This window comes from Tenrec ecaudatus, chromosome 14 (genome assembly GCF_050624435.1).
Source record: "Tenrec ecaudatus isolate mTenEca1 chromosome 14, mTenEca1.hap1, whole genome shotgun sequence".
In the NCBI taxonomy this organism is placed as follows: domain Eukaryota; kingdom Metazoa; phylum Chordata; class Mammalia; order Afrosoricida; family Tenrecidae; genus Tenrec; species Tenrec ecaudatus.
In genome coordinates, this window is record NC_134543.1 from 41,956,491 (window position 1) to 41,982,793 (window position 26,303).

General features: G+C 38.2%; 1 protein-coding gene across 1 annotated transcript in view; it reads left to right on the forward strand.

The window, feature by feature from the left end:
• KCNH5 (potassium voltage-gated channel subfamily H member 5) overlaps nt 1-26,303 on the forward strand; it is a 359,954-nt gene that overhangs the window by 45,387 nt on the left and 288,264 nt on the right. The window contains exon 4 of the mRNA XM_075531693.1: nt 3,516-3,644. Within this exon, the coding sequence (XP_075387808.1) occupies nt 3,516-3,644 (129 nt within the window). The remainder of the gene's footprint in view (nt 1-3,515; nt 3,645-26,303) is intronic.

Consider the following 26,303-nt stretch of genomic DNA (forward strand, 5'->3'; position numbering starts at 1 on the left):
TTAGTCTTGCAAAATTCTCTGAGGTGATAGCCAGTTTTGCTTCTGTCACCAAAGTTGTATTCTTTAACTAATGCTCCTTCCTCTTTGTTTACAACTTCCGCATTCTAATTAACAATAATTATCAATGAATCTTGATAGTCTGTCTCATCAAGAATTGCTCCCTTCAGTATGGATTAAAACTCAACTCGATGTAAAGAAAATAAAAATCTTCATAACTGGACCAATAGGTAACATCATGATAAACAGAGAAAAGATTGAAGTTGTCAAGGATTTTGTCTTGCTTGGATCCATAATTAATACTTATGGAAGCAGCAGTAAAGAAATCAAATGACACACTGGATTGAGTAAATATACTGCACAAAATATTAAAATGTGAAAAGCAAGAATGTTACTTTGAGGACTAGAGTGTGCCAGACCCACGACATGGTTTTTTCCCCAATTGTCTCATAATGCATGTGAAGGTGGACCAAAGAAAAATTGATGAATTTGAATTATGGTCTCAGCAAAGAATAGTGAAAGTACCATGTAGTGCCCCGAGAAAATACAAATCTGTCTTGGATGTAGTACAGCCAGAATGCTCCTTCTTGGCCAGGATGGTGAGGCTTGGAATCATCTACTTAGGACATGTTATCAGGAGAGATCCATTCCTGGCAAAGGATATCTTGCTGGGTAAGATGGAAGGGCAGCAAAAATGAGGAAGGCCCTCAAAGAGATGATTGACAGCGTGGCTGCAACGATGTGCTCAAGCATCAGACCCATTGTGAAGATGGTGCAGGACTGGGTGGTGCTTCATTCGGTTGTCGATAGGGGTCACTATGAGCTAGAACTGACTTGAAGTGCACCTAACAACAACAACAACAACAACAACAACATGGACCGTCAAATTGAGGTGAGGAAGGTATTAGCTAGTACAGGTCATACTTGAAAAGTCTCTGAAAGAAAAAGCTCGTGAGAACGACATGACTCAGCCCCCAGACCAAAGAAAATACTAGAATTACTGACGTCCAAGACTTCCTTTGCACTTCTGCATCTAATAGTGCTAACAGCATCCCTCTTTAACAGTGCTCTTAAGACAACAATAAAACATTCATGACTACTAGTTTGTGCTCTCAATAATTCGTTTTTATTCTAATTAATGCTAACTAATCCTTGTTTTTGATGGTATTATTTTTAACCCGTGAAAATATGACACTAATCTTATCCCCATTATACAGATGAGAAAACTAAGGTTCACAAAAATCAATTCACTTCCAATGACAGGTTTTTAATAAATAGGGTTTGTTTTTTAGGTCAGGATTTTTTTGATGCCCTAAATAGTCATTCACTTATCAAAGAGTATATCAAAGAGTATAAAAAAGAGTTATAGTAAGTACCTTAAATGGGATCCTCTTTAGTTCTGTGGTCTCTTGTTGCTGAAATAGTAACTCTATTTGGTCTCTTCTGTTGTGCCTTGGGGGCAGTGGTGTAGAGGGGTACCTATTGGGTTGCTAACTGAAAGGCCAATTGTTTGAAAGCACGAGCTGCTTATGGGAGAGAGATGAGGTTTCCTCTGCCTGTAATACAGTCTAGGAAGCCCACAGGGGCTTTCTGCTCTGTCCCATAGAGTCACTAAGAGTCAAAAATAGACTCAATGGCACTGAATTTGAATTTTGAGTCATGCATGCTCTGCCAAAGTTGCTTGCCCTGAGATCTATCACTCATTTTGTTGATCCAGAATCTTCTCATAGTTCCATATTCGGTGCCTTTCCATCCACACAAGTCAGATAGAATAGTAGAAAACAATCACACCCCACCTAACATGTCTACTCCTGTCTTCTCCATGTCCTTCAGCAAATGCTTGGACTTTTCATAACTCTTCACTGACACAGGAATGTTTGTCCAAACTTTACTGTTCCTAACCCACCATTTGACCCCTTCCATCTGAAAATTTTGACCTGTTCTCAGTCAGTTTCCACCTGAGATATTGGAATCTATTTACGATTCTTTATAGTAGTCATTTTTTATATCCTTAACCAAAGTCAGCTCTTTGCTTTTCATACTAATAATTCCTTGAAACATAGACTTACAACCTCCTTGCTGATCTTCACCTGCTTCTGGGTAAGGACACTTTTTTACTCCAAGCCCTGCTCGCACAAATATCTATCATTTCTATCTTACATTTCATCAGTTTTTGTTGAGCTATAAGGCAAACTTCACGATCCCCTTGGCAACCTCCTTATTCTAGCCCTCACATTTTATTTAAACACCTTGTGCTGGGAGCAAAACTCTGTTGACTTGCCAAGATAATGTTTTTCTTTACCTATGCTTTCTTCCAAACTTGCTAAAATGAAACCTAGTGTCACTTGGAAGTAAAAATAAATCAAGAATGAGCTGAAGTAAAAATAAATCAAAGTGTGAGGAGCAGCAGTTAAGAAATCCAACAATGGACTGCAATGGATAAATCTGCCCAAGAGCTCTGTACGGTGTTTAGAAGCAAAGATGTCACTGTAACACTCAGGGGACCTAAGCCCAGCCTGGCATTTTCAATTGCCTCATCATATGCGTTTGAAAGCCAAACATTCAAGAGCAGAGAGTTGTGGCATTTGCATTAAGGTGCTGGGGAAGAATGAACTGCAAAAATAATAAATCTTTTCAAAGAAGTATACACAGAATGATTCTTAGAAGGGAGATGGTAAGACGTTATCTCACGTACTTTGGACATGCTATCAGCAGAGACCAGTCCCTGAAAAAGGGTATCATGCATGGCAACGTAAAAGGATGGCAAAAAAAAAAAAAAAAGACCCTTGAGGAGATGACTTGACACCATGTCTGAAGATCACATGTCACAGATATTGTCAAACATAACAGTTGTCAGGTTGGAGTTGAAATGGACCAGATGGCACCAAACAACATGAATGAAAACACGAGGACATCCAAGGAAAACAACCAGACTCTGCTTAATGTGGATGAGGTATAACACTTTAAAATCGAAATATAACTTCAATTTGATGACAGCAAGAAGCAATCATCATTGCTTAGTTCAATAATTATGAACGAATACTATTTTGTGCCAGGAACCTGGGTGATGATGTCAGGTATGCATGTGTTGCTAGCTGCCAGTTCCATGTGTAGACCCATCTGTTGCACCATGGAGAAAGATGGGGCTCTCCTGTTGTGGTTAAGATTCGCAGCCTGGGAAACCCTCCAGAGGGTCGCTATGAGTTAAATATGATGGTAGGTTAGGTTTTGGGGACTTTGCTTGTTGAGTACTATAGTAGATTCTCAGGGTAATATTAAATCGACACCCTATGATTTACATTAAATTTTTAGTATAATGGGTTGAACATTATATTAATTTTGAACAGCAAATAGTTGATATGAAATTAAAAGTTAAAAAACTTTGGTCTCATTAAAATGCTTTTTGTGGGGGGTACTAATGATTGGACATATTAATTGATCATTGAAAGAAGAGCCATATCTCAATTGAAGTCATATGACATTCTCTTGTCCTTTTTCTCTCTTTCTCTCTACCACAGGAACCCCTGTTTGGTTTTATATGCAAATTGCACCAATAAGAAATGAGCATGAAAAAGTGGTCTTGTTTCTGTGCACTTTCAAGGATATTACACTGTTCAAACAACCCATAGAAGATGATTCAACAAAAGGTAATTTTCAGTGGAATGACTAATTTTAAGAATACTGCTGTCCAAGGAATTACTAAACCCAAACGAAGGTCGAACATGAGAGTGGGGCAAAGGAAAGTAAAAGAAAATAGAGGAAATAATGAGGAGGCAAAGGACATTTATAGAGGTCTAAATACAGGCATGTGTGTATTTATATATAAAGGTAGGGAAATAGATCTATGTAGTTATATTTATATGTCAAGAATTAAAGTAGCCGATAGACATTGGTTCTCTACTCAACACAAGGACACTTTGTTCTAATAATCCGGCATTCTGTGATGCTCACCTTCCCAACACAATCGCCAAAGCCAAAATGAGTACATAAACAAATGTGGTGAAGAAAGCTTATGGTGCCCGGCTATCAAAAGATATAGCGTCTAGGGTATTAAAGGCTTGAAGATAAACAAGCAGCCATCTAGCTCAGAAACAATAAAGCCCACATGGAAGAAGTACACCAGCCTGTGTGATCATGAGGTGTCAATGGATGAGGTATCAGGCACCTAAGACCCAGAACAAAATCATACCAATGTGAATGGGGGGGTGGGGGTGACATGAAGTAGAGACCCAAAGCCCATCTGTAGACAATTGAACATCCCCTTACAGAAGGGTCACAGGGAAGAGATGAGCCAATCAGGGTACAGTATAGCACCGATGAAACATACAACTTTCCTCTAGTTCTTTCATGCTTCCCCCCTCCACTATCATGACCTCAATTTTACCTTACAAATCAGACTAGACCAGAACATGCACACTGGTACAGATAAGAACCCACAACACAGGGAATCCAGGATAGATAAACTCCTCACAACCAACAATGAGAATAGAAATACCAGGAGGATAAGGGGAAGGCGGGGGGAGAAAGAGGGAGTCCATCACAAGGATGGACATATAACTCCGTCACAGGGAGATGCACAACAGAAAAATGGGTGAAGGGCGACAGAGGATGATATAAGATATGAAAATAATAATCTATAACTTATCCAGGGTTCATGACGGAGGGAGGGAAGGGAGGATGAAAATGAGGAGCTGATATCAAGGGCTCAAGTAGAAAGGAAATGTTTTGAAAATGATGGCAACATATGTATAAATGTGCTTAACACAATGGATGAATGTATGGATTGTGTTAAGAGATGTAAGAGTCCCCAATAAAAGTATTTAATAAAACAATATAAAATCAGGTAAATAATTTTTTAAAAGAACATGTTTGTAATATATACAACTCCAACTAAGTTTTCTTTACTCTCCCCAAATTCAATGATAGCCTTTGTTTCCATGTGCTCCTGAAAATAATGCTCCTAGTTGTCTAGATGTGCTGTTGTTGTTGCTTAAGTGAAGTGTTCCTTACTCTTTGTTTTGGAAGACATATGCAAATAAGTAAGTTTAGTCAATAACAGTTTTCCCAATTGGGGGGGGGGGAGAATAGTGCTGTCTTACAAAGTTATCAACCTCACCACCTTTACCATCATCTTCACCATGTTTGAACCAAATCTATTGGCTGGAGGGAGAGGCACAATGTTACTTTGCCACCCCTGCTTCAGAGTCATTGAGTATTCTATGCAACCGCATTGTTCAAATCGAAACAGCACGAATTATCCAAAGAAGCAATAGCAATCGGTAAATTTCAAATACAAGACGCTCCAGAGTGGCAGTGCTTAAGTGCTCAGTTGCTAAACAAAAGATTGGTAGTTGAAAACCCCCTTATGGGCTCAGTTGGGGAGAGTTGTGGAGGTCTGCTCCCATGGAGAGAGCAGGTCCCAGGAACCCCATGGGGCAGTTTGATTCATAGGCCCCTTAGATTTTTTATGATTAGAAAGCAAGTGGATGACAACAACAATTTGAACATATTAGGAAGAATTGAGAGGTTGTTTATTTTGAGCCAATAGAAATGGAGTTTCAACATTTCTTCTTTTTTTTTAATCAGTATGATCTTTAGAAACAAAAAAATACAACTTGTGTCTAATTTGGGTGACATTCTCTCAGGAGAGAGTTGACTGACTTGATTAGAATATGCTTAGGTGACATTTTCAGCAGTTTACTGTTTATCTTTGGTGGTTCTCTTTGGGATTTGCGGATCTGGATTGTCTAAGAATACGTCCTCAGTAAGAGCGACACAATCCAAGCATCTTCACTGTAGCTCTCTGGACTGCAGTACGCAAGAAGATAGCTGCAGACACTGATGAGCAGTGCTGTGTGCTTTTACCCTTTAACAATCTAATTATTCTCATTTTATTCCCTATAATTATGTTTAAATTAGAAACGGGTGTCATATTAATATAGGCTTTCAAATACCCTTAAAGTAGTTTAATGAAATATTTTTAATGATCCCTTTAGGAGACTAAAAATGAAATGTCTTCCCTTTTGCATTTGGCAAACATTGCCTTTTCTCACCTTAACAAAAAAGAATCTGGCGTAGAAACTGTAATATTTCTAACTGTAATCATAACTATATCAAATATTTTATTAGGTTTATTCTTTGTATCTGAAGTTCCATACGTAACACGTTGTGCTTGTTCATTTTCTAGTAGCATCAGATTGCAAGAGGGGAAATGTAACAATGTAAAATCCATTTTAAAATGACATAGAGTAATTTGTGAATGTTTCTAAAAATGTGGTGTGTTTTACTTTCTGGAAAATGGTGTATTCACACACACAAAAAAAGGAAACAGAAAAGACAATGGTATATTTACTTTTTGACTTAGACTACCTCTCCTTTTACCTTTCCACTGTATACATGACAGCATAGATCCAGAGTTTAGGAAATATCAGATATATTTTAAAATATTTTTGTTATTGTTACAGGTTTTCTTAGTATTTATGTTCAATGTTCTTTTGTTTGTTTTTAAAATTTATGATGCTGCATCCAAAGAAAGGTGGACTATATATCCTCTAAGTTCACATAAAATATTTCTCAAGACCACATTCTGCACCTATCTTAAGAATTTTTAAAGAATTGAAATTAAGTGAAGTATATTCTCAGACCAAAGAGAAATTAACTAGAAATAAATAATGGAAAGAAGAGATCATTCTCAAATACACAGAAGGTATGGAAATTTTAAAAAGACATATTTCTAGATAAATCATGGATTGAAGAAAACTTACTAGATATTTAATGATATTTAGAATCAATTGAAAATGAAAATAGTGGGGCGTCAGAGAGGGTATCACACCTCTCTGGCTGCTGCTCACCGGCCTGGTGCTGCTGCAGTTCTTGAGCAAAACCAGTGATCTAATTCCTGAAATAATTAACAGTGGCTACTCTGTGCTGAGCGGACGGGCCGTGCTCTTCTCTGCATGCTTCCTTGCTCACTGTTTTCATTCAGTTTTTTCTGTTAAGTATTTAGTCTATTTAGTAGTCGTCCTTTCTGGTGAAACGGAGTTCCTGGTTTATTGTCGGTATCTGTTTCACTTGATTTCTTGGGTCTTTGTCCTAGAAGGTTTTCCTAGCATGTCCAACTGGTCTATGTTCATAATTCACAGCCCCTCAATTACATATGTCCAAAATAAAGGCACACTGCAATTTGATGGACTAAGAAAAGCCTTTCACAGAGCTAGCGCCAAGTAGATGTCTATTGCAAAATTTATGTTAGATACCTATCACACGCTTTTCACAAAAATTCGTTTAATTCTGGATCTAAATTAAAGTGAAAATATTAAACATAGACAAAACAGCAGGAAAACCTATGCTATTTATATTTCGTGTTTTGTTTCTAACACCACACCAAAGGCATCATAGATGAAAGAAAAATTGGTAAGCTGGACTCAATTAATGAATAATTTGCTCCACAAGAGACATTATAAAGAGAATGAATGCAAGCCACAGACTGAGAGAAAAATATTTGCGGAGCATGCATCTGATAAAGAACTGACCTCTGAATTACACAAAGGGTCCTTAAGACTCAATAAGAATAAAACAAATAGCTTAATTAAACATTGAAGAAAAATTCTGAAGAGACATCTAACACCTCACAGAAGAGCTACATGACAATTAGGCCTATAAAAGGCTGCTCAGCATAATATTGTTATAAGGGAAATGTAAATCACAATAACAATGAGTTTACACACCTATTGGAATGAGAAAAATCATTCAAAATCAAACTCAAAACTCTGATGCTGCTGACTGCTGGAGAGGCTGCAGAGCAAGAGTGACTGACAGAGACTGTGGTTAGGAGGAGCTTTTGGTTCGCTCCCACCCAAGACGCCCAAGGACGGCCAGCTCTCGGGCCGCCATCTCAATCATCGTTATGCCTGAGACCACCGGTGGTGTGGAGATAAAACTGTATAGTCATTTTGGAATACATTTTGGTAGTTTCTTAAAAGGCTAATTGCAAGTTTATCATACAATCTAGTAACCATGCTCCTAGATATTTACCAAGCTAACTTGAAGATATAAGTCAACACAAAACCTTTGGACGCAATAAGATTTCTATATTCTTATCAAAAATTGGAGCCAACTAACATGTGCTTCAATTAGGGAATGGATACACAAAATAGTGATAAAATGAATGAACAAATAATTAAGTTACATGAAGACAGTCATGAATCTTTCATGAATATTGCTTTGTAAAAGAAGTCAGAGTGAGAAGATTGCATTATTTCATTTTCATGACATTCTGGATATTCCTTAACTGCAGAGATCAATGGTTGCCAGAAGTTTTAGAGAGAATGGAGAAGGCTGAGGGGAGGCACCGTGGTATCTTTATGGCAGCAAAAGCAGATCTTTACAATTTTGCAATGGTGGATAGATGATGATAATATGTATCTGTCTTAATCCAGAAAACCTTACAAACCAGTGCACTTTAACAAGTGAAAGATTTTGAAAAGTTCAGAAGTCATTGACGATCGAATTGTACTTCAGATATCTGAACCAGCCTCACTGAAGAGAGTAGGGTTAACCAGTGTTGACCTACATAACTTTGGAGATGAGTGAAATCTATAAGACTAAAAGCAAAAGGATGTCTATGTAGTATTGAACTCCAGTTGGAAAAAAATTAGTGCAAATTCTGAATTCTTATAGATATGTACTGAAGTGGAGCAATTAAGTAAATGCATATCTGTTACTGGGAGCCAAGATTCTTACTGAGGGAGTGGGAATTACAGAGAAATAAGGAGAGGGGGATAGAATGATCCTCATGTTCATGAATTAGAAATATCAGTAGGAATTTGTTGTTGCTATTACTAGATGTTCTCAAGTTGGCTCTGACTCATCATGGCTGTATGCACAAGGTTCTGGATAGGCTCCTTGACTGGAGAAAGGTCAAAGGGACTAGGTCAAAATTAAGGTGATTTGAATGAAGTTCAGATAATAATGTATCAGCATTAAGTCATTCATAGTAACACATTTCTCATATGAATGTAAGATGTTAATAATGGAGCAGACTGAGCTTTGGATATATGGAAACTACTATTTGCAAATTTTTAATCTAAATCTATGTCTACTTATTCCTTTTAAATTAAAAATTAGCCTTTTATATTTAAGAATAGTTTGAGTCTATTTACATGTATTTATCAGGTTAATATTTATTTATGGCTTTTTGTGTTCTAGGCATCAATTGGTGTGTTATACTGTGTGTCTTTATTTGTGAATAATGGTATTCAGGTTTGGTCGTTTATATTTTGATTTTTATGAAAAGGAGGACTATTTTGAGAGAGTATTCACTAGAGTCTTGCACTGTTGAGAATTCCCTTTAGGTTGAAAACATTTGGAATCTATGTGAAGAGTTACCTCATTAATTTTTTAGGAAGAATTTTATCACTATATTCATCCTTCTTATTCAGCAGAACAAAAGGGTAATACCATATTGGTGATCTACTATAAATAACTACCTACAGTTCTGAGGTTTGGTTGCAAATGGCATATGTCTTGCGGTCTGTTATGCAACTTTCTTCATTTATATTAAGTAACCAATAGCATATAGACAACCAGGAAAATTTTCAAGGAGATTGGTATGGAAAACGATAGACAAGATATGGCAAAATCAGAGAGAACTTTACTCCAATTAAATAGCAAAAGGAGGAGGATTGAGGAAAACTTGCCAACATGACCCTATATAATATACCATCATGTCCCCTCTAGGCAACCTAGAGGCAACGCAGGCTAGACTTCGTCTTACATACTTTGGACATGTTTTCTGGAAAGAACAGCCCCTGGAGAAGGACATCATTGCGTGGCAGTTGTTGTTAGGTGCTGTCAAGTCAGTTTCAACTCATGACTGTGGATACAATGGAACTAAACACTGCCTCCTACTGCCCCGACTGACAATTAGTCTTATGCTTGAGCCCCTTGTTGGCAACCACGGTGTTAATTCATCATTATCAAAGGCCTTCTTTTTTGCTGCCTCTCTCCTTTACCAAGTACGATGTCTTTATCCAGGGACTGGTCTCTCCTGACAGCATTCTAGAGTAGGTAAGACAAAGTCTCGCCAGCCTTGGCTTCTAAGAAGTATTCCAGCTACACTTATTCCAAGACAAATCTGTTCATTCGTTGGCATCCCACAGTACTTCCAGTAATCTTCACCAGCACCGTGGTTCAAATGCATTAGTTTTCCTTCCGCCTTCATTCTTCAAAGTCCAACCTTCACTTGCATATGAAGCAATGAAAATACCATTTCTTGGAACTGGTGCACTTTAATCCTCAAAGGAACCTTTCTGCTGTCCAACACTTTAAATAGGTCTTGGGCAACAAATACTCAATGCAATTCATTCTTTGATCTTTTGGCTTCTGTGCTGATTGTGAATCCAAGCAAGATGAAATCCTTGACAACTCCAGTCTTTTCTCTGTTCATCGTCAGTCCAGTGGTGAGGACTTTTGTTTCCTTTACATTGAGCTGTCATCCGTAGTGAAAGTTGCAATCCTTGTTCTTCATCAAGTGCTCCAAGTCCTCTTCACTTTGAGCAAACAAGGTTGGATCAACTGCATAGCCTAGTTGATTAATATGCCTTTCTCCAATCTTGAAAGGCTATTCTTTTTCGTGTAATTTAACTTCTCTGATCATTTGCTGAGCATACAGATTGAATAAGTCTGGGAAGAAGGTCCAGCCCTGAAGCACACCTTCCTGATTTTAAACCATACAGTATTCCTTTCTTCTATGTGAATGACTAACTCTTGATCAGGTAGCGATTCCACATGAGCACTATAGAGTGCTCTATCATTCCCACTCTTTCAAGGCTGTCCATGGTTTGTTATGATCCGAAGAGTTATACCTTTGTAAAGTCAATAAAATGCAAGTAAACATCTTTCTGCTATTCTGTGCTTTCAGCCCAGATCCACAGGCTCTCAGCAATAATATCCTTGGCTCCACATCCCCTTCAGAATCTACCCCGAGTTCCTGGCAGCTCCATGTCAATGTACTGCTCCAATCATTGTTGGATGATGTTAGGCATGCATGTGATTTCAGTGACCCTGTTCTATAATTTGAGCATTGTGTTGGCTCATTTTCTTTGATGAGTACAAATATGGATCCCTTCCAGTCAGTTGGTCAAGTAGCTGTCTTTGAAATTTCCTGTATAGATGAGTGAGTGCTTCCAGTGCTTCATCAGCTTGTTAAACATTTCAATCGACAAACAATCAATTCCTAGAGCCTTGATTTGGCTAATGCTTTCAGTGGAGTTTGCACTTCTATCAGCACCATTGATTCTTGCGCATATATAACCTCCTCAAGTGGTTAATGTCGACTAGAATGGTAACTTTTTGGTATAGTAATTTTGTGTATTTTTCATCTTCTTTTGATGCTTCATTTCTTCCTTATCATTCAATAGTTTGACAATAGAATTGTTCAATATTGAAATTCCAGGCTCGAATTTTTTTCTTTAGTTCTTTCAGTTAAAGGTAGGTTGAACATGTTCTTTTTTCATGTTCTAACTCTAGGTTCTTGCACATTTTATTATGATATTCTACTCTGTCTTCTCAAGGTGACATTTGAAATTTTCTGTTCAGCTCTTTGGCTACATTATTTCTTTCATTTTAAATCAGAAAATTGTATGGTTTAATATGCCTGGAAGATGAATGGAATTTCATTCATCATCAAGAAGGATATTTTAAGACCTATGTTAAAGTACAATGATATCTGTGATTGGATAATGTTGACTCACATACAAGGAAATGAAATCAATACAATTGTTATTTGTTATTCAAATTTATGCACTAACTACTAAAGCTAGTAATGAAGACATTAAAGAATTTACCAATGTCTTCTGCATAAAATTGATCAAACATACAATAAAGATGCTTTGATAGTTATTGGCAACTGGAATTCAAAAGTTGGAAACAATGAGGAAGGAGTAGTAGATTTAGAATACGGACTGGATGATAGGGACAAAGCTGGAGATTGCTTGTTAGAATTTTGTAAGACCAATGACCCCTTTATTGCAAGAACCCCTCCCTCCACCAACACAAATCGTGATTATGCATGTGCACTTCTCCAGTTGGAACACACAGAAATAAAATAGACTACATCTGTGAGAAGAGACAGTGGATAAGTTCAGTATCAGTAGGTAAGTTCAACAAGTAGGAAAATTCAAACAAGTCCATGAGAATTAAAATATGACCCTGATTCCATCCCACCTGAATCTGGAGACATTTCAAGAACAGATTTGCTGCTAATTATTAAGCACCAATGACAGAAGAACTGAGGAGATGTGGGATGACGCCAAGACCATTCTACAAAAAGGGAGCCAAAGAAGAACTCTATGTGGAGACTCCGCTTAGTGAGCAGGGCTTTGCCTGCAGCTCAACTGCTGCCCTTGGACTTGAAGCTGAAATTCCTGAGTGTGGGCGGAAGCAGATGACTGCTCTCCTAAGGGCATAGAAATGGCAGGCTTTGCCTCAGATCCTTTGTCTCCAGAACGCCTTGACAAACAATGAGTCTGATAGTATTTTGTTTTAATCAGTTATGCAACGGAAGAGAAACCTAACCTGAGGGCTTATGATACACTGTTACAGGTCCCAAATATAAATGTACATTCTGAAATCATCTCTTTGAAAATGAGCTATGATAGGACACCAGTTATAGAGAATTTGACAAACTGGATATGCAAGAAGTGTTGTTCGTATGAATCATGTACACATCCTAAGGAAATAATAGTCTACAAAGAAAGTAAAACAGCAAAAGACAAGATAAGGGATCATTGACATGAAGACAAGGCTATTGCAGAATTAAAATTCTTTAACTTTCATTCTTTTAACTGAAGGGAAAATGAAACCATGCTGATAGTATGGAAAATGAAGTCAGTTATGTTAAGGATGTTCAGAACCCATATCAGTGATGCTGGTCCAAAAATAAAAGACGAGGTTAAAAGGCTTAAAATAATGAGAAAAAAATTGAAGACAGAGAATGTAGAGCCAACATACAAGACCTGGGGAAGAAAATATATAATAGGAAAATTTTCTGAACTGAAGAAAGACCAATAAGTGGAAATTCACAAGGTTACTCATGTTTGAGAGACAAATCAGTAAACTCTCATGTAGAGACATGTTTTAGCAACAGTTTCGAACTTTATGGATCATTGAAAACTTTATAATCATCTATGCAAAAAAAATTACTCTTAAAGAATTAGAATTCAGATTACTATGCTACTGCACAAAATTAGAGAGAAAGAGAGAGCGAGAGAAAGAGAGAAAGAGAGAGCGAGAGAGAGAGCCACATTTTAAGGAAAAAAAAATCACTGACATTAGAGCTTTACCCCCATTGTCTGATTATTATGCATATATTAAGGTACCAGAATGTGCTTGAAGCTACGTGAGGTCGTAAAACATACCTGTCACTGATTTTTTACCTTAACGATATAGTCAGCTGAACTAAGACATGAAGCAACTTAAGTAACACGAGATAGAGAACGTCCCACGAGAGTTGAAATGCACCAAACCAAACAGATGTCATCAATCCACACGAACTCCTGCAGACTCCACGTGTTTCAGAGCACAGCGATGCTGCATGGGGTTTCAGTGAGTGATTTATCAAAGTGCATCACCCAGGCTTTCTTCCCTGGAGATGCTGCATAGACACAAACTTCCAATCTTTCCACGAACAGTTATCCCTGTGAATCATTTGTAATGCTCAGGGGCATTGGAAACTAAGCAAGGAACACACGAATGCATGTACACACACTTGGGAAAGCCAGAACTTATCTTGACCTGTCTCCATGAAGGTACAAATGCACCAGAGTGCCCCACAGAGTGACTGACAAGCAGGACACTGTCTGTTGAAGAGGTGGCTGTGGACTTCTAGGAAGAATGGGGATTGCTGGAAATTCCATAGACATGGGATGATGGAAACTTTTAGAAACCTGGCCTCAGTAGAACAAAGATTTGACATGGAGAAAGATTGTCCAGTCTAGGGAGCTGGAGAGCTGTGAGTACTGTCTTGCACATTGAAGCGTCACGAGGAACTTTGGAGTGGGTCGTGAATCAACTCCATTCACATGACTCCAGGCATGCAGCTTGTTCATCACCAGCAGCTTAGAGGAAGGAGGGAGAAGTGCCTGGTTGGGGTATTATTATTTCTGAGATGTCCTCATGAGAGTCTGAAGTTTGTGAGCATCATTAGAGCTGATCCAGATAAGACAAAAATAGAGTACCCCAGTTGCCGGCAGTGTCCTCAGGCCCAAAGAAAATGCGCAATGCTCAGGAATCACTGAAATTCAACGATGTGGTGGTAAAGTTCACCTTGGAAGAATGGCAGCTTCTGACCCTGCTCAGAAGACCCTGTCAGGATGTGGTGTGGGAGAACTGTCGCAACCTGCTTTCTATTGAAATCCAGAAAGATGGTGATCATTTGCTTGAGTACTTGCAATATGAAAGACGCATGGACACAACGGAATAATGCTATAAATTTAATACATTGGAAAGTATTGTTTCTCAGCACAAAAATAATTTTCCTCTCAAGGAAAACTGTGAGATGTTTGGCTTACATGAAATTGTATAATCAGATAGAATCATCCTGGAATTAACCCAGAACAGAAGCCACAAAATAAAGAAGTCAGTCGCGTACAGTGGATATGAGCAAACTCTTCTCCATGTTGCACCAGAGCAATGGTGCACTGAAGTGAAGTCCCCTGAGTGTGAACAATGCAGACCCATGAAGTCACAGTGCAGTCAGCATCAGGAAGCTGACGACAAAGTGGTCAATGTGGGACGACCTGCCTTGAGAAGCCTTTCCTCTGTGAGTGCCAGACCATTCCTATGCTAGAGACGGCCTATGAGTGCAGTCCGTGTGGGCAAGAATTCAATAACGTGCGCAAACTCAGCGAACATTATCAAAACACTCACGAAGGACAAAAGCTCTATAAATGCTTGGAATGAGGCAAAACTTATCACAGTAAATCACACCTCAAGGAATCGCAGGACATTCATGTGGCAGGGACACTCTGTGTCTGCAGTGCATGTGGGAAAGGCTTCACCAGGAACAGCATACTGGAGAGAAACCCCATGTACATGGTGAATGTGGAAAAGCCTTCATCAGGAGGAAATACCTCACTATTCATCAGCGACGTCACACTGGAGAGAAACCCCATATATGTGGTGAATGTGGAAAAGCCTATATCTGGAAGAATGAGCTCACTGTTCATCAGCAGATTCATACTAGAGAGAAACCCCATGTATGTGATGAATGTGACAAAGCCTTTAGCAGGAAGCAGGAAGAATGAGCTCATTGTTCATCAGTGAACTCATACTGGAGAGAAACCTCATGTATGTGGCGAATGTGGCAAAGGCTTCATTCAGAAAGCACATCTCAAAACTCACCTAAGAATTCATACTGGAGAAAAACTTCATGTATGTGGCGTGTGTGTGGCAAAGCTTTCATCCGGAAGAATTTCCTTACAGCACATCAGAGATTCCACGCAGGAAAGAAGCCCTTTGCATGAATTAAATGTGGAAAATCTTATATGGGGAAGTCAAGTCTCATCAAACATGAGAAAATTCCCAAGGAGAAACCTTTCATTGGGGTGCGTGTAACAAAGCTTTCAAACAGAGGGAGAGGTGCTAGAATTCAGCCTGGGCCAAGCACTGGGGCAGACGAGTGCGTCTCACCATGCGGTGCCCATGCTCTGAGTCGCTGGCCCTCTGCTAACATGGCTCACCGGAGTTGGGAGAGGGCCTTCCAGACTTCTGTACGGCACATGGGCACCTCATTGCTTTTCAAGCTTTCAGTGCCCGAAAGAGAGCTGGACGTGGTGTTTCTGGATCACCACTATACCAAGCAGTAGAGTGCTCACCCAGATGCCAGTAGTGCCCGCCCCACCAGCATGCTCTTTGTTACCCCCGCCCCCCGAGACAGCACAGAAGTACCATAAAATAAGAATGATGAAAATAGAAGATGTATGGGAACAATTAGTCCAGAGGATGAATGGACACAGTGAACCTCAGCCTCCATGACCGTGAGACCAGAAGAACTAGATGGTGCCCAGCTTGCTCAGCTTTCAGCCCAACAGTACACAGACCTGGAGGGGAAGAACAACATCCAGGAGGATGCACTCCTTAGAACAATCCACCGTACAAATAAAAGGACAGCATTTGCTTGTGGATGAAAACTCTGAAAAGCTGGAAGGAACAGGAAAGGAGGATGAATAGGAATGGAAACACAGGGAGGGCGGAAGTGGGAAGAGTGCGGGCACATCTTGGGACTGCAATCAATGTATGAAGTGTTCAATGGAAAACCAATGTACTCTGTAAAATTTTAAATCCTAATAAAAAGTTTTCTTTTCTTTTTTAAAAACACGAGTGGATCTGAAACTGCTCTCGACCATTTTCAAAAGAGTGGTGCACTGGGCCCTCCAGAGATGAGGGAATATGATGTGATGCGATCTTTGGACATAAGGTTTTTGCAGACATTTCCCATTAACATTAGGCCCTCCAGGAGTAGCGTGGTCCTTGCCCAGTATGAGCTGGTGTTTTCAGGTGCTGCCGAGTCCATTTTAGCTTGTAGCCACCCTATGTACAACAGAAGGAACCCTGCCCCTTCCCAAGCATCCTCTCCATTGCTGCTATGTGGGACCCCGTGTTGCAGCCTGTACATCTCCTTGAGAGCCTGCGGCTTCTTCCCTGCTCTCCTGCTTCACCAGGCAGGATGTCCTTTTCCAGGAACTGGCCTCTCCTGATAAGATGTCCAGAGACTTCAGAAGAGATCTCACCATCCGCCTATGCGCAGTCTGGCCATACTTTTCCCAGATAGATTTGTTTGTTCTTTTGATAGTTTTTGGTGTCTTCGCTATTCTTTGCCAGCACCATAATTCAAACACATCTGCTCTTCTTCAGCCTTCCCTTTTCAATATCTAACCTTACCCAGCTTATTAGGTGATTAAAACTACTGCAGTTCTAAAAATGGCGTCTTTGCTATTCAGTACTTACAAGGACACCTTACTGGACTTAAAAGCCAGGCAGTATTTCCTTGTGTTCCAATGACTATCTCTCGATCCACCAAGGTCAGTGGTGTCCTTATAAACGAGCAAAACACTGAGGCAACTAGACAGAGGACTTTCACAGCTATTAACTAATGTTGCTGATATCAGATAGCTTCCAGAAGTGCAAGACAATACATTTAGACAATACAATAAGCTCATTGCCATCGAGTCAATTCTAACACATAGCAGGCCTATAGGACAGAGTAAGTGTCTCGGTGGCTTTCTGAGATGGCAGTTCTTTACCGGAGTTGAAAGTCTTATCTTTCTCCCATGTAGCAGCTGGTGGTTTGGAACTGCTGACCCTGTGGTTGGTAGACTAGTGCGTAATCTACTATGCCTTCAGAGCTCCTTAAAAGTGACCTAGTTTGTGATGTGTTGTTAAAGTGTCCTTTGAAGACAATGATAAACACTAGCACTAGATTTCAAAAAACAGATCTAAATAATTGTTATGAGTCTGGTAATAAAACTGAATTTTAAAAAAGTACATTTAGAAAGCCTAAGATTTGTTAATTATAAGTAATCCCACAATAAGCTATAATTTAGATCAAATCCTTTAGATTATGTTAACAGATGTTAGAGTTAGGTATCTTTGTAAAATTTTAAAAGAGGGCCACTTAAAGGAGAAGGATGTCTACTAAATGATTATGAGGTGCATGGCATATTCTCAATACTTTGTATGCATTATACTACTTAATTTTCTGCAGCTCATCAGGAAAATACTTTGATTTTTCAGTTGAAGAAATTAATGCTTTACAAGTATTGTCAATTCTCTCAGGTTAGTAGGTGTTAGAGTTAGAATTTAAGCCCAACAAGTATTGAGCATAGCTGTATTTCATAAGCAGAAAACAAATGTGTTCAAACCCCTAGATCAATCACTCAATAGCATATATATTTATAGTCTGTAACTTTTTTAGATCAGTAACTTAGGGATATGTCATATTTTTATAATTTTATAAGAAACAAATGAATAAATTACCATCCAATTAGAAACATAGAAAACACAAATTATCTAGTAGTGCCTCAAGAGGTACATTTTTCCTTTTATAATTATATTTTAATGATTGTTGATAAATATCTATTTTCAGAAGAAAGTTACTAAAGAGCTCAAGATTTCCTTAAACTCTTCTTTAGTTTTTTTAAAAATGTAACTTTTATTGTGATTAGAATAAAAGGGTGCAGTATTAATTAGTTTTCCATGAATATTGCACGTTATGTTTACTGGAATTGATTGCAATATCTACAATGTGATAGCACTCTTCCTACTACTTTCTTGTGTTTCCATTTCCATTTATTCTCCCATTCCTATACTTCTCTGGCTTCCGAGCTTCATCCCTGGGCAAATTATACCCTTTTGATCTTGTATGGCTAATTATTGTAAGCTCCACCTCTCTGGCGTTATGGTACATTTTAGAAAGTTAAAGCAGGTCATGCGTTTAGTTCTAAGTGACTAAGTGCCCATAGTCTTCAGTGATATAGTCCTTTTTAATTCTGTATGAGTTCAAGAAAGCTTTTGGAAAATTTGAAGATCCTTAATATTAAAGTTTAAAGCAGGATAGATGTAACTTTCAAATTACTAAAGTGAATTTAGACACTAAGAAAAGACAAAAATTTATGGACAGATGTAAGTCATCAAGCTAGCATCATAAGACTTCAATAGCAAAGATGTATTAATTATAGCAGTATATATGAAAATCAAAAGTACCATACCGAAAGTCAAAGTCTCTCAAGTAATAAAAATTAAAATTAAAATATGTGATTAAACCAATATGAAACATAAAATTTATAAATTTTGAAGTGGAAACGTTGTATGAAAAATAGAAACAAATGGTGAAAAGAACAAGCCAGCCTGGGCTGTCACTTCAATAAGAGACAGATTAGTCAGATGGTCCTGCTCGATGCTTACTCTCATGGAGAGCTCCCTGGAGATGCAATGCTATAATAAAAGTCTGGGGACAAAACCTGATGGTGACTGGCTAGCAATAAGAATAGCGTCTGGGGTCTTAAAGGCCCCAAACTGAGGGAAGGAATGCTATCAGAGCTTAAATTGGGAGCACTTGGTTTACAGAAGTCCATAGATGACATGGAAGCTTAAAATCCATTTGCAGGGTTCCCCCATAGACTGTCTGCTGTGAATTACTTCTGACTGTAGTCCAGGGATGTGGATAGCCCTGCTATCAGACACAGGACGTTATAAAGTCGATTATGGTAGATGTAGTTAGGTTAAAATGTATTACCCTATCATTTCATCTCCCTTTTGATCCATTTTAAAATCTCAGTTTTTAATATTTCTGCTGTCTTTGAGGTTATCCTGTACTTTGTCTTGTCATTGTTGTTGGGTCTTGTTTGGTTTTTATGATTTTGTACAATTGTGTTTTGTTTGATTTTCTGTATAAGAAATTGACGATCCCAATTCTACCTTACAAATCTGACTAGACCAGAGTATGCATACTGGTACAGATAGGAACTGGAAAAACAGGGAATCCAGGGTGGATGATCCCTTCAGGACCAGTGGTGAGAGTGGCGATGCTGGAAGGGTGGAGGAAGGGTGGGGTCAAAGGAGGAACTGATTATAAGGATCTACATAAAACCTCCTCCCTGGGGGATGGACAACAGAAAAGTGGGTGAAGGGAGATGTCAGACAGTGGAAGATATGATAAAATAATAATTTATAAATTATCAAGGGTTCATGAGGGATCGAGGGTGGGGTGGGGAGGGAGGGGAAAAATGAGGACCTGATGTCAGGGGCTTAGGTGGATAGCAAATATTTTCAGAATGATGAGGGCAATGAATGTACAAGTGTGCTTTACACAATTGATGTATGTATGGATTGTGATAAGAGTTGTATGAGCCCCTAATAAAATGATTAAAAAACCCCAAGAAATCGAGGATACATAGATGTATGAAAACAGTAAGTGGATAGGGGCATGACAGGCAGGGATGGGGGAAATAGGGAGCTAACAACAATGAATATGAGAAGAAAATGTTCTGATATTGTGGTGATGATTTCATAAATCTTAATATGATTGAACGATTAAATTGTATGCTATGTGAAAAAAAGTTTCAAATGCAGTATGGATATATATTATGAGTGAAGTACTAATATGGTACCGCATAATATATTGAAAACATTATGCTAAATGAAAAACACCAGTCACAGAATACTATGCAGTGTCTCATTCAATTTACATGAAATGTTCAGAGTAGAGAAATCATCTGTAAAGACCAAAAGCATATCAAGGTTTCCTAGGATGAGTGGTATGGATTTCGATGGGGGAAAGATAAAGAGAGTGGCGGCTATTGTATATAGGTTTTCTTTGGGGACAGTGGTAAAATAATTCTGGAAATTGTGATGTTTCACAATCATTTATGACTGTTTTAATAAATACTACATCACTGAACTCTTGATGGACCTGAGAATAATACTGCTTAGAATGGAGTTCTCACTTGGAGGACCTGTTAAGCACAATTTGCTGAGCTCTGACCCAAAGTTTCTGTTTCAGCAGGTCTGGGGTGGGGCCCAAGAGTCTTTATTTCTACCAAATTACAAGGTGATGATGGTGCTGCTGGGCCAGACCATAACTTGAGAACAACCAAAGTAGAGAAACATGAACATCGGTAACTCTGTGTTGTAGTATGATTTAATAACATTCAAGAAGAATGTTGTTACATTCACCATCAGAAAGGACATTTCAGGATTTTTCTTGGAGTCCAATGATGCCTGTGTCAAGATCATATCTACCCACATACAAGGTAATCCAGGCAATAAAACTATTACTCAAATTCATGCACCAACCACTGAAGCTAGTGATGAAGAAGTAAAAAAATTCTACCAATGTCTTCAGTCTGAAATTGATCAAGCAAGCAATCAAGATGCATTGATTATTATTGGTGTTTGGAATGTAAAAGCTGAAAACAACAGTTAGAAAATATGACCTTGGTGATAGAAACAAAGCTGGAGTTTTAATGGTCAAATTTTGCAAGATCACTGATGCCTTCTTCACAACACAAAGGCTGACTATATAAATGGACATCTACAGGTAAAATACATGGAAATCTAATTGACGACATCAGTAGGAAGAGAAATGGGAGACATTGAATTGCATCAGCTGAAAGGAAGGCAGGTCCAACTGTGGAACAAATTGTCAAGTGCTCATCTGTAAATCCAGGCTGAAGCTGAAGAAGATGGAAACAAGTTCATAAGAACCAAAATAAGTCCTTGAGTCTATCATACATGGATTTCCAGAATATCTCAAGAACAGTTTTGATGCCCGGGACACTAACAAGAGAAGACCTGGTGAGTTGTGGGATAATATCAAGAGCATTATACATTAAAGATTCAGGAAATAAAGAACAGATCAATGTGATTGTCAGAAGAGACTCTGACTCGTGCTCTGAATCATAGAGTCGCTAAGGCAAGGGAAAAATGATGACATAAAACAGAAACAGAATTGAATGTAACATTTCAATGGGCAGCACAAGAGAGCAAAGTAAAATACTATAATGACATGGGCAAAGATCTACAGTTGGAAAGCCAAAAAGGAAGAATGCAACTAGCGTATCAAAAAATACTGAAGAAAAACCTACAGGCCTTGAGTAGTCATACTAGAAGATTCAATGTGCAAAATGTCGAATGATGCAGGAAGCATCCAAAGAACATGGAAAGAATCCACAGAGTCATTGTGCCCCAAATAACTAGATGACATTCATCATTTCAAGAGGTAGCATGTGATCAAGAACTAATGTCACGGAAGGAAGAAGTGCAGGGGGCAAGCTGCAATGGGGGTCTAAAACAAAGCTCCAGGAGTTAGTGGAATATCAATTGAAATATTTCAGCAAGCTCATGCAGCTCTGGAAGCACTTAGTCATCTATGCCAAGATATTTGGAATTCAATTACGTCGCCAACTTATTGGAACAGATCCATATTTGTAGCCATTCCAAAGAAAGGTGACCCAATAGAATGTGCAAATTAGAGAACAATATCATTGATATCACATGCAAGTACTATTTTTCAGACGGTCATTGCACAATAGTTGCAGCAGTTCATTGACAAAGGGCTGCCAGAAATTCAGGGTGGATTCAGACGAGGTCGTGGAACAAACAACATCATCATTGATGTCAGATAGATCTAGGGCTAAAAGTACATACTGGCAGAAAGATGTTTACTTGTGTTTTGTTGATTACCCAAAGGAATCCAACTGTGTGGATCACAACAAATTATGGATAATTTGAGAAGAAGGGGTATTCCAGAACACTTTATTGTGCTCATGTGGAACCTGTATATGGATCAGGTAGCGATTGTGTGAATAGAACAAGGGAATACTATGTGGTTTAAAATCAGAAAAGTGTGTGACAGGGTTGTATCCTTTCTCCATACTAATTAATTTATATACTGAGCAAATAATCAGAGACATTCGATTACATGAAGAAGACTGCGGCATCAGGATTGGAGGAAGGCTTATTAACAACCTTCCATAGACAGATGATCCAAACTTGTTTGCTGAAAGTGAAAGGACTGGTGAAGAGAAAGTATTTCAGCTTTCAATATGGATTAGAATTTCATGTAAAGAATGTAAAAATCCTCACAGGGGAGCCAGGAGCTAACATCATGATCAAGGGAGAAAAGATTAAAGTTGTCAAGCATTTCCTCCTGGTTGAGCCGCAATCACTGCTCATGGAAGCAGAAATCAAGGGATCACAGGGTGCCTTGTATTGGGTAAATCTGCTGCTCAAGACATCTTTAAAGTTTTAAAAATCAAGAAGGCTACCTTGAGGACGAAGATGTGCCTTATCCAAGCCATGATAAGGCACATCATGGAATAAGGATGACCAAAGGAGAATCAATGTATTCGAATATGGAAATTAACATGGACTGTCAAAAGAACAAACAAATCCCTTTTGGAATACATGCAGCCAGATTGCACTTCAGAAGCAAGGATGCAAGAGTTCTTTTCACACGCTTTGGGCATTTAATCAGGAGAGACCAGTCCCTAGAGCAGATATTATGCTTGGTAAAGTAGAGAGGCAAGGCAAAGGAGGAAGACTGTCAATCAGCTGAGTGACACCATGGTTACAGCAATGGGCTCAAATGTAACAGTTATATGGCACAAGACTGGACAGTGTTTTCTCTGTTGCATGCATGGTGGCTATGAGCTGGGAGCAACTGGATAGCACCTGACAGCAACGTAGAACATTTTCCCGATTTTCTCTGTTTAAGCCAAGGTCACTCTGATGCCAGCAATAGTAGTTCTTATTCCACATTCTGACTGGAGTGTCTGGAAGCTTCCTTATGATGTGCAGCTGCAACTATATTTGAATGATCTTCAGAAAAAATTTTATTTGCATGTGCTGTTGATCATACTGTTGCATAATATCCACATTCTGTTGGGTCTCTTTGCTTTGGAACAGGCACAAATAGTATCTCTTCCTGTCAGTTGACCAGGTTATTCCCTTCCTAATGTCTTGGCATAGATGAGGGAGTGCGTTCAGTGCTTAATAAGTTTGGTGAAATATTTCATCTGCTATTCAATTCCTGGAGACTTGCCTTTAGTTAATACTTTCAGTGCAGCTTGGATTTCTTCTTTCAAGGCCATCTGTTCTGGCTTATATGTTTGAATATGGACCAGTTCTTTTTGGACAGTGGCTCCATTCCTTCCATCTTCTTATGATGCTGCTTGCTCGTTCAATATTTCCCCCACAGAGTCCTTAATTAAAAAACAATTCTTTCACCTTGCGATGTCCTGAGTGTGTTCTTCCTTGTTGGCCTTCTTATTCCAGGTCTTTGTGCATTTCATTATACTTTGTCTTCTTGATCTTTCCTTTGTAATTTTCTATTCACGTTTTCCTTCATATTTCTTCCATTCACTTCTGCTTATCTGTCTGTTTGTTGTACTATAGTGCTTGGGTGTTTCTTCAGTGATGTCAGGTATATCACTGATATTTCAAATATCCAGAGGAGCACCCATGATGAATACATTTCAGGGGAATTTTTGGACTATAGAGAGACTAGCGAAAAGGAATAGACTATCCATATTTGAGAGATTAACTACTGAAAACCTTTTGCAGAGCGGCAGAACGTTCACATCAAATGCCGGAAGAGAGCTCCGTAGGTTGCATAGCACTCAGCGTATGGCTGGGGATGAGTTGCTTTCTCAAATTAGAGTTGACATTAATGAAGTGAGTGGAAAAGTTCACAAAAACCTTCAGTTTAATTGTGGTGGACACAATTAAAAGTAAGAAGAAATAACCACAAACATCTATGAAGGATCAGAAGCAGAAATATGACAAGTATGAATCTAGGAAAATTGGAAATTGTTAGAAAGCAAATGAAATGCATTTGCATAGCCTAGGCTTTAGTGACCTGAAGTGGATTACTGTTGCCTATTTTGAATCAGATAATCATGTGGCTTACTATGCTGGTGATGATAAATTTAAAGAGCAATGGCATTACATTAATCATAATTAACAACATTTTAGGATATACTTGAAATATAATGCTGTCTATGATAGCATAATGGGTACACATACAAAGAAATCCAGTCAATATAATTGTTATTCAAATTTATACATCAACCACTAAAGCTAGTGATCAATAAATCAAAGAATTCTACCAATGTCTTGAGCCTGAAATTAATCAATCAAAATGTATGGATAATTATTGCTCATTGAATGCAAAAGTTTGAAACCAAGAGGAAGAAATAGTGGTTGGAAAATATAACCTTGGCAATAAAAACAGAGCTCGAAATTGCATGATAGAATTTTGCAAGAACAAAGACTTCTTTATAAAAAAATGCCCTTTTCTCAACAACACAAATGGCAATTACACATGTGGACATTTCCAGATGAAAGATATAGGCATCAAACTGGCGACATCACTGGGAAGAAGCAATAGAGAAACTTGATATCAGCAACTGCAAAAAGGCCAACAGCCAGCTGTGGAGCAGACCATCAATTGCTCATATGTAAGTTCAGGTTAAAGCTGAAGAAATGAAAACAAGCCCATGAAATCCATAATACAACCTAATCCTAGCATATATCCCATCTGAATTTTGAGAACTTCTCAAGAACATATTTGATGCAGAATACTAACAGAATACCCGATGAATTTTGGGATAACACCAAGAACATCATCCATTAAGAAATAAATTGAAAAAGGTGAAACACTTGCTCTTGAATGTAGAGCAGATAAAGCAAATTAATTAGGTATTTTTAGTTTATTATTTTAAGGCCCATTAAATGTGTATTAAAATCTAACCACATGTTATGATACCTACCACCAAATAAATGTTAATTTAAGAAAACTTTGCATCTCAAAATTTAAAAATATTTTTATCTAAGCCTATAGTTGAGCCAGCTACATAGGTTTACATACGGTGTTGTGTAGAAGTTTCCTTTGAATTTACTTGGAAATTTGAATGATTTTTGATCAAGAGGCTCATATGATCATTTTTCTCTGTTTCAAATTATGTAGCTGGTACCATCTGAGTATGAGGAAGAGCTTTTCTCTCAGAAAGGCCTGAAGCTGTCTCCTTATCTCATTTTCTCTTCTTAGCTTTGGGATTCTATAAGCTAGAAATCTCAACCTCTGAGTCATGAGGAAACGCAGATAGCTTAATTCAGTCAATGTCCAGAAACAAAATGGTGAGGAAAAAGGGCAGATGTTTTCAATAGGAATTAATGATGTTATTAACAGAGGGGTGAAGTATTAGATGACTATTAGTTTCTCTTGTGTAATTGATTTTATTGCACTTTAGAAATAGGAAATGTACCAATGAAGGGTTGATTTGTATTCAACTTAATGACTGTGTTTGTGTTTATTGGCCCTCACTTCTATCTTTTTTGCATCCCCATATCAGAATCCCAGATTTTTGCCAGGTATAGACCATTTTGAATGCATATTTCACTCTGCCAGATAATGATAACCCAAAGGACTCCATACAACCCAGATAAATCTGATTAGGTCCTTTCAATTTATTATTTTAAGGTCCATTAAGTAAAATATAGATGTATTAAGTTTAACTCTGTATTATAAGACCAGTCACCAAATAAATTTTATTTTAAGAAAATAGTGGATTTCAAAATTAAAAAACAAACTTTTCATTGTGGATTTTCATTCTATAATGGGTAGAAGTTCTCTGTTGAACTTTTTTGAACTTATAAATTATTTTTAATCAAAAGGCTTGTATTTCACTTTGAATTATGAGTTTGATAGAAAAGAAATTCAAATTGATAGGGAACATCATATTTCA